At 30.8% G+C, this 9,742-nt stretch overlaps 1 protein-coding gene across 1 annotated transcript; it reads left to right on the top strand.

Annotated features, from left to right (window-relative positions):
* The first annotated feature begins 4,124 nt into the window (after positions 1-4,124).
* LOC145642512 (AMSH-like ubiquitin thioesterase 2) lies at positions 4,125-9,435 on the top strand. The gene is made up of 8 exons (XM_081693748.1): positions 4,125-4,258; positions 6,550-6,701; positions 6,850-6,939; positions 7,517-7,579; positions 7,676-7,750; positions 7,878-7,940; positions 8,465-8,517; positions 9,094-9,435. The coding sequence occupies exons 2-8, from the start codon at positions 6,561-6,563 to the stop codon at positions 9,266-9,268; spliced, it is 660 nt and encodes a 219-aa protein (XP_081549874.1). The 5' UTR covers positions 4,125-4,258; positions 6,550-6,560; the 3' UTR covers positions 9,269-9,435.
* The last annotated feature ends 307 nt before the right edge of the window (positions 9,436-9,742 follow it).

Here is a 9,742-nt window from a genome sequence, read left to right as displayed (position 1 = left end):
TTGGCGTGTAGAGAAATAAGATAAGGAAAGCGAATGGAAAAGCAACTTGGACTTCTAATGGCTAACTTCCGTAGATTAGAATGTCACGCTAAAGATTGGTTTAATCTATTTCTATTTTATCATTTTATGGTCCACATTTTTTTCTCATGACCATGCAAATCCAAACTTATATTAGATAAAAATTTGTTGATGAGATCATTGGTAAGATGTATGTGTGTACACAATTCCGCTGTTTTTATCTTTACTAAGCTACAACCTAGCTTGAATTTTGTGGTTGCATGTTCACTTTGATTCACAATTCCGCTGTTTTTATCTATACTAAGCTACTAACTAACTCAACCAAAAACTTAAACTGATGATTGAGGTCCAGGGCCCCAGAGATATGTTTTATACTCTATCAATTCTAAGAAGATTAATAGAGGTAGGTTTATGATCGAGTTACTTGTGATATGATCCCGAGGCATGTTCGTTCATAATTATATCACTAAAGGCGTACTTGATGTTTTTGTTTGTTGTAAGTTAGTTAGACCTCTAAATACATGTTTTAAACCATAAATATAGATAGATGTATATTGTTAACTAGGTTAAGTCTCGTGCCATGCACGGTTATAATTATATAAACTTTACAAAAAAAATTATAAAGAATGGTTTTTATTTATTTATTATTTTTTTTTTTTGAGGGGAATAAAGAATGGTTGTTAATTTAACAATTTATCCAAAAAAAAATATTTGTCACAAAATAACTTGAATTTTAATTTATACCAAATGCGTAAAGGTTATTGTTTTGAATTTTATAAAAAATAATTTATTAATAGAAATTTAGAAGCTATTAGGTTTTATATAAGAAAACGAAAATATAAGCTTTTTTTTTTTTTTTTTGATAAAACGAAAATATAAGCTTAGGTTAGTACCCGTGTGTGTCTTCAAAAAAAAAAAAAGGGAAAAAAATAAAATAAAAGGTTAGTACCCGTATAGGAACTCATATACATTTGTCCTTATATTTTTGTTGACACACTTTGACCGGCATTAAATGAAAATTTAGTTGATTTATATTACTTTAGGATAATTAGTATTCCATAATCAACTTTTTAAAAATGTATTTATAGTGAGTAGTAGCGGTTTTTATTTTAATTTTAATAATCACATTGCATAACGATTAATGTCAAATGATTAATGTTGGAGCTTGGAGGAAAAAATTGATACTCCTTAATATTATAATAATCTTGGACAATGATATATTTAATACCTTATTTTTAATCTATGTTTGTATACTTGTAAGTTGTAACTAAAAGATTAAAGTATATAGAATATATGTTAAAAAAAATATTAATTGGTATGTTTAGATTAGATATGTTGTCAAAATAGAAATAAGTATTATTGTAGCTTATAAAATGGAAGTCATTTAAATTTGGTAAAAAAAAAAAAAAAAAAAAAAAAAGGAAAGTGCAAAAAGGAGGGAAAATTATTAATGACATCGTGACAAATTTCATCTTAGATTCGCTTTTAGTATAGGTTACTTGATTAATTAGTAAGTCTAATTAGAGCCTTCACTTGATATATATAGAAAGTTAAGCTTATCTTATATAACTAATATAATGTTCATTACCAAATGATTGAGTACAATATTAGTATGTGTTGGTCTTGTCTCTTATTTAATATATGTAGGATTTTCAACTCATCAACCATGACATATCTCATCATCAATCCAACTCATACAATGGTCATACGTCTTATCTATGCAAATTAAATGAAGTCTAGAATATACTACAAAGGTTGCTTACCGATGAATTACTACCTCCGTTAATGATTATCTGCAACTTTGAAATTTTTTATATCTCATAAATAATATCTTAAGGTTGTAGATTATGAGATAACTATTAATGGGTGTAGTATAATAAAAATTAAAAAAAAAAAAATAGAATAAAGAAAAAGAAAAAAAAAAAAAAAGAAAAGAAAAGAAAAGGATGTTAATTAACTAATAACTAACTAGATGGATTAGAACTAGGCCTAACTAATACCTCGCATCGATCATGCCAAGAGTGCCTTTAACTTGTAGCTGAATCACTAAATTAAATATGCGGATAGACCAACTACCTAAGGTATTGAGAAGATACAATCATACGAAATTACTTCATGCATAATGGAAAATGCATGGAATTCTAAGGCTACGTGTTATAACTAATTAGTAAGACTTCTCTATCTTATCTTGTGTTTTGCCATTTGTTTTAATTAACACATTACATATTGTTTAGGTGCATATTTACGCCAAAAAAAAAAAAAAAAAAAAGAATTAACAACAAAAATATGCAAACTAAACCTTCTTGGAAGATTGGTGTTGTCTACCATATAATAAGATTACACTTTGTGTCTACATCATTATCCTCGGACTCGGCCTAACAAGAAAGGCTAGTGATCAGGTGAAGATGATTATGTGTAGGTTGTGCCTCATGTAGTCATGTCTGCATGCTTTGGGTTGGTCTAAACAAACCCACAAGCCCACAAAGCTACGTGTTGAGATGCAATATACTTCCTCTGTTTTTTTTTAGTTGAAACATTTCTATTATCACACTTGCCAACGCATGTTTTTAACAATTAATATCTCTAATTATCAATATTGAAAATTGTTAAAAGTGAATATTAATAAAATATACATTGAAACGATTCAAATAAGATCTCACATAAATATGATTTATCATATCTATAAACCACAAAAACGAGTCTAAGCGTGTTGTGTGAATAGTGTAAAAGTCAAACGGTATCATCTTATAAAAACCGGGAAGTAATTTTTTAGAAGGTGATCCAATTAGGCTCATGTGCCATTCTTAGGCCCAATTTAAAATTATGCGCCCGTATGGTTTTCAGCCTGACCCAATCTAATGCCATTTAAATTGGAGCAATTTGACTGCTAGCATAAATGATTGGTTCATATTCATTGATAAGTTGTTGTAGAAAGTTCAATTTGATTTGGAAGAATTGGATTTTATTTTATTAATTGAAATGAATATATTACATAATGGTTGCTCTCTTTTTAAATAGATGGAATGTCTTCTTTGTCAACTTTACATTGGGCATTTAAATATGTATCCACTCATTTCACTTTAATAAATTTTACTAGATTAGGGCCCGTGCATGAAGTAATAATTTTTTTTCTTCTTATAATTAATTTGTGATAAAATATAAAATGAGGCAACTCGTGGAATAAAGAAATGCAATGCATATATGAAAAATGAAATAATAATGCAAAAATTATTAAAACTACAATTGAGAAAAAAAAAATCATTAGTGATTAGTTGTGTTGAAAATATTTATAAACAGTATACTATATACATTATATTATATAAATGATGCATGTTATTCCCAATAAAACTATACAAAGTAGATGTCGTAAGACTTTATTAATGAATTGATTTAGCTAAAAAAAAAAAAAAAAAAACTATTCAACGTACTTCCAAAAAATAAGCTAAATAGTTTTTTTTTTTATTTATTTAATTTTTATATTTTAAAAAAGTGACATAATCATTAGTTCTATTTAGCTTAATAGAATTAATAAGCTAAATAGAATTAATTTCAGCTCGAATTAGTTCATTTCAGTTTTTAATTTCCTTCTGTCATAAACAAATCATTTCAGTTCAACTCAGTTTATCTCCAATCATGTTAGTTCAGTAAATCGAAAGAGGTCCCAAGTATATTGCCACTTTTTTTTTATTACCGTAAATGGCTAAAATAACCCCCAAAAAATTGTTTTTGACTTTAACAAGATTTGTTTGTTATCCGAATTAACAATAACAATCACTTTTGAATACACCCGGTTTTCAGTAATTTACTGTACATCGAGTTCACTTTTGTCAAATTTAGTGTCACTTTTGTCAAATTTAGTATCACTTTTTGTCAAATTTATCAATGAATCATAAATAACTTTAATATATATGTTAGAGTAACTTTTGTACGTTTAAGTGTAACTTTTGCGCCTTTTATTGTCACTTTATAATGGATGTTCAGTAATTTACTGAACATCCGTTTTATTTAAAAGTTTGTGTAACAAATGGTCCACAAAGTCACAAAGTTTTTGTGTGTTTATACCCAAAATTTACCCAATTTCTTATTTGAAGAAACTACACATTTCCTGAAACAGAGGACACCAATAACCGACCTATTCATTCTCCAATTCTTCTTTCTTCCTCTCTTTCTTTCTCTCTCTCTTTCCAATTGAGTAGCATGCAGGATTAACCACTGACATCAATCACAGGATTCTTGTAAGGTATGTAATTCTCTCTCTTCTAAATCTCATCTTTTCATATTCATCATGCTTCAACTTTCAAATCATTATTTATCCTGTTAAAGCTTCAAGGATATGATAATTTCTACCTTGTTTTGATTAATTAGATGGATTATTCTATCTTATGGGTGCTATAATTTATAAAGTTTTTACCTTTTGTTCGGTTTATATGATCTTGATGTAATGATATTTGTCTGGGCTTTTCTTTTTCCTTATTTGTGTACTTGTATTTGTTGATTTTATAAGGTGTTTCCCATTTCTTTGAAGTGGGGCCAATTTGCAATTAGTTGAATTACTGGTCTAATTGGGATATTGAATTATTGATCACCCTCCTTAATTGATACTCTATTGTTTATTAAAATTTGACAATCAACAATGGTATATGTTTTGTGTTTGTTTGATATAATTAGATGTTGGTATGCACTCTAGTAACTAATTATGGAGTAACTTTGAGTATAACTTTTACTCTAGGTAGCACGAACACTTCTAGAAGTTGGCATGTTTAATGTCAATTGTATAGACAAAAACATTGTCACAAGCTTGGACAGATTGAGTATCCACCTATAAAAAAAGTTGCAACTAAATGTATCGTTACGTAATCGTGCCCGTGTCTCTGTCTCCATGTAACATACTCCCTCCATTTTTTCTAATGTAACACTTATTCACTAGTGATGTGCGGAGTTTTAGGAGAGGTATATAATATTATAAGTGGGTGAAGAATTTATTTTAGTATAAAAATAAGTTGAAGATCATGAAAGAGAATTTACGTGAGAGAACATAGAAAAGAGAGAAATGATAAAATAATTGAAGTAAGATTTAAAGTATAAGTGGTAAAATGATAAATATACTCGTAGTATTAAGTTACCAAGTATTAAAGTGATACATTAAAAAAAAAAAAAAAAAAAAAACCAGAGGGAGTTTAGTAATGAATGTTGTTTTGCAAGCATTTCCTTATCAATATAGATTTGTATCCGACAATCTCTTGTTTGGGTTAGGCATATCAATTGAATGGATATATTCCTTATTCCCATATGGGTTGTTGGAAGATTAGTGATTTTTATCATTGATTACATGCTTTCTTAGGCTTATTGTTCATCAAAGCTATGTTGACTTTTTCGACGTTTGGAATAAAGATACTAGATGATGTGATCGCGTATTTAGTAAAAGAATGTATATTAATTTAAATGATGTGATGTTGCTAGCTTAGAGTTATTCAAATTGATCATGATGCTTCATGAAGCATCAAGAGAATAGTCGGATTTTTGTAACGGTTATATAGAAAGGAACAAGACCAAGGCAACCCAATGCCCAACATACCAAGTGGTGTGGGCCTGTGGGGTGCATGGATTTTTTTTATGCTTCAGATTGTATTTTGAGCATAGTTTATGGAGAAAATACTGATGTGTCTACACTACACTCCCTTTTATTCACTAGTATAAGGCGTTTGGTGATTGAGTACAGAGATTAGCCTCACAAATATAAATGAAATGGCGAGCTGAAAAAAATATACTTCTAAACACATCTTGAATAATGATACGGAGAAAAATATTGTTGTAATAGTAAAGCTTATGGTGAATGATCCTTGACTTCAGGATTTTCTTAAATTATATAACAAAACAAAGCTAAAGATTAATATGTTACCGAGTCATTTAGCTCCAAAGAAAGAATTGTATGGATTATATTTATATGAATTTTTTCGTGGACTTTATGAGGCTGCATGTTCTCCTTCTTCATACAAAGTATGTTGCATCTTGGACTTTTGCTACTTCTTTGTGCACTTTAGATATGGTCCTCTACTTGAGGAAAATGTTTAGTTTTTAACTTGTACTTCAATGAAGTTAGAAGTCACATTTGCAAATGTTAGTACTGGGAGATTTGTATCCTCGATATATTTGATCTGAACCTGGAAATTTTTTAGCACAATGTGAAACTGCAAATCATGAGATATAAGACTAATGTTAAAATAGCTGCAGAAGATTAGTGTTAACCTTATGAATTGTGATTAGTTGGCTAGTTGCTCATAAATAAGTGTAGCCAAGGCATAAAATAGAATGATACAACATAGCATTTCTCTTACATATGACTATATGAGGTGTTTAGAAAATGTTTAATATAAACCTTCATTTCCCAGTAATCTGTGTGCCTCAAATTAATTGATATATTTTGACTTCTAACTCACTGCAATCAACTTCTGCTTCTATGAATCTATTGCGTTTTATTCTCATTAAAAAAAAAAAAAAATCATCAATCACTTGTTTTAATATATGACACAGGATTTAAGAAAATGGTTACCCATCATCCTTCAGCTGCAATTTCCTGCACGGAGGTTGCACCTTATGCTGCACAAGTTTCGCAAGTAACAGTTGGTGATTCACGATATACTTATTCAGAATCTGCGATGCTTGGCCTCAAAAAATTACATATTGTAAGTAATCTGCTTGAATTACTTTATACAGTATATGGGCTTTTACAGGTGTCAAACTTCGTTTCTGGTTTACTTTTGCCTCTCTATCATATACCTCTATATTTTCAAATGTTAAGGTTGCTTTAGTAATGTTTGATTTTCATATCAGTCCGCTCAATTAATGGAGGTTTTTCTTGAAATTGCTCGTAACAACACCAACAAGGATCTCGAGACATGTGGGGTTCTTGGTGCTTCCCTAGTAAGATTCTTTTCTATTTCTTTTGTCTGTTCAATCTTAGTTGAAATGATATGCTTTAAGGAGCTTTGCTTCATTGTTACCATTAAGTGTTGCTCATCATCACAATCCATTTATCCATTAATCTTTGTTGGCTTGTGTACAAGCTCCCTGTGAGCCTCTTATATATATCTCAACGCACCCCCTTTTACTTACTTTTTTATTCCTCTATTTGTTTTACTTAAAATTCTAACATCCCCTGGCAACCCAAAGTTTAAAGATTTTTGACAAAATGCCTGCTGGTATGTTTCTGCACACGAAAATCAACCTAATTTCATTCGCTAAAAGTCTAAAACCAAGCCAGCATCTTTGCATTATGCCTGCTTTCTAGTATTATTCTCCTTCATTAAAATTCTACTTGCATAGTTCCTTTTTAAATAAAGTGTTACATTGTAATTGCTTTGATGTTTAGATATATGCTTCAATATGTGTCCAAATGTCCATGTTGCCTGTAGACCTTTAAGTTTAGTATTTTACTGTGGTTGGCTGATGACAGCCGTCTCAATCTTGAACTAACATGTTCTCTGATTCGGCCATGTAGACAAACGAGACATTCTACGCTACCACGTTGATAATACCAAAGCAGGAATCAACTTCCAGTTCAGTGAGTCTGTGTTAATACCTTCATGTTGCTACTCTGCATCTTCAATATGATATCTTATTTTAGTTGCTTGCATTGGTCTTATTGTTGTTATTGTAGTGTCAGGCATTGCATGAAGAGGACATCTTTAACATACAGAATGATCGTTCCCTTTTGCCTGTAGGATGGATCCATGTATGTCTCCTTTCTTGCTTCCGCTTAAATAACCTATTAACCTCTATATTGTTGTTCTTTGTAAACGTATAATTTTTTTCCTGTAATCTTTGCTTGACCATGTTGATTGATTTTTTCTACTTACCAGACACATCCTTCGCAAAGCTGCTTTATGTCATCGATAGATCTACATACGCAGTATCCATATCAGGTAATCAGCTGAGGTAGTTCCCTTTATGTGTTTGAAACCCAATTTAATTTATTATTTATGTATACTAAAGACTTGTACAGAAAAAGTTGTATCCCAAAGCCTATGCTTTCTTTTATTTCGTGATGTGCTGGTATGGGTGTGCAGGCGGTATAGCTGTTGTCCTGTAATTCAAAATCTGATTGAAATTACTACACTCTTTGAAATCTTTATCTACGTATTTTAAATGGGACTGTCTACCGTTTCTTCATTTTGGAGTCAAAGGTTAACTGTTATTTGGGTTTGAACTATAATCGATTAACTTAGAATGACCTATAAAGGTACACATGATTCATTGTCTATTGTTTGTAACCAATTTGTTATTCTAAAATCAGAAGCATCTTTAGAGGTATTGGGTAATTTTGATTGTGTATTGTTTGTAACCAATTTGATTGTTATTCTAAAGTCGGAAGCATCTTTAGAGGTATTGGGGTAATTTTGATGTTGATTTGCCGTACTACCTCATCAGCTTTCCTGTTGTTATGCAGGTGATGGTGCCAGAGGCTATCGCTATTGTCGTGGCTCCCACTGATAAGACAAGGTCTGCACTCTGCAGTCTCATATGTCATTTCAAGTTCTTAGCATTCATTGCCTTGATATGTCATATGTGCAACAGATAAATGCCCATGTATGCTTTTGTTCTTCTAGCATTTGGAAAAGAATAACTAGTTACTCCGTATATATGTTTCTCCGACAATCATGTTAATTACCTCAGTTAGTCATTGGAGCATCATGTTGATATTTAAGAAAATTGAATTTAGTATACGACGACAAGCACAGCTTAATTGAGAATGACATATCATTCGATTCTTTGAAAGATACAATGATTTGTTCGCCCTTGTCTTTTATTTATTCATCGTTGTTTTTCCTGGTAAATATTTCCGTAAGTGCATACAAACACATATTAGGTCACTACTTAGCGCTAATGTCTCATATTGCACGAATACACCAGGATGTAGAAGGATGAAAAACATCAGTAAAGGTAAAAAACAAGCAAAGGAAGACAAATTATTGAGCTGAATGACAAGTTACTTTACTTTTGTTTAGGTACTTGTACTACAAGGTAGATGCAGGAATATTTTACTGAGCTGTAACTCTGATTATTGATGTCCTACAGGAACTACGGTATATTCCGGCTGACAGATCCTAGCGGTATGAACGTTCTTAAGGAATGCGAAGAGAAGGGATTCCACCCTCACCAGGAATCCGGCGACGGGAGGCCATTGTATGAACAATGCTCACATGTTTATATCAACCCAAACTTGAGATTTGAAATTTTCGACTTGCGTTGATATGACCAAACCTTGCTTGGTTCCTACTTGTGATAGTTGTGAATAGACAAAAGAGGTATGCATGAGAATTTAGCTTGTTGAGCTTAGTTTAGCTTGCATCAGTTCAAGTTTGTACTGACATTTGTGGAAGATAAGGTATATACAGTCATAGTCATACAGATATTCTCACATCTCTAGTAAATGCATCCAGTTGTGCATAATTCAATAGGAGGAAAAACAGATGTATTGTTTTTCCCATTTGAATAAGACACTTTTGAGATGAATTACAAGTATTAGTTTTTTTTTTTTTTTTTTTTTTTTTTTTTTTTTTTTTTTTTTTTGACAAGAATTACAAGTATTAGTTTGACCAACTATCGCCTTTCTCTCTTCAACCTACAAAAATTAGTTTAAACTAGTTGGAAAAAACTGAATTATTTAGCAAAATGTAGTATCGATCAATGTTATTATATCAAAAACTGGAACATATAATTGTTT

This window comes from Chenopodium album, chromosome 1, assembly GCF_948465745.1.
Source record: "Chenopodium album chromosome 1, dcCheAlbu1.1, whole genome shotgun sequence".
Taxonomy (NCBI): Eukaryota; Viridiplantae; Streptophyta; class Magnoliopsida; order Caryophyllales; family Amaranthaceae; genus Chenopodium; species Chenopodium album.
Note: the sequence above shows the minus strand (reverse complement) of the source record. Positions and strands in the feature narration are given on the sequence as shown.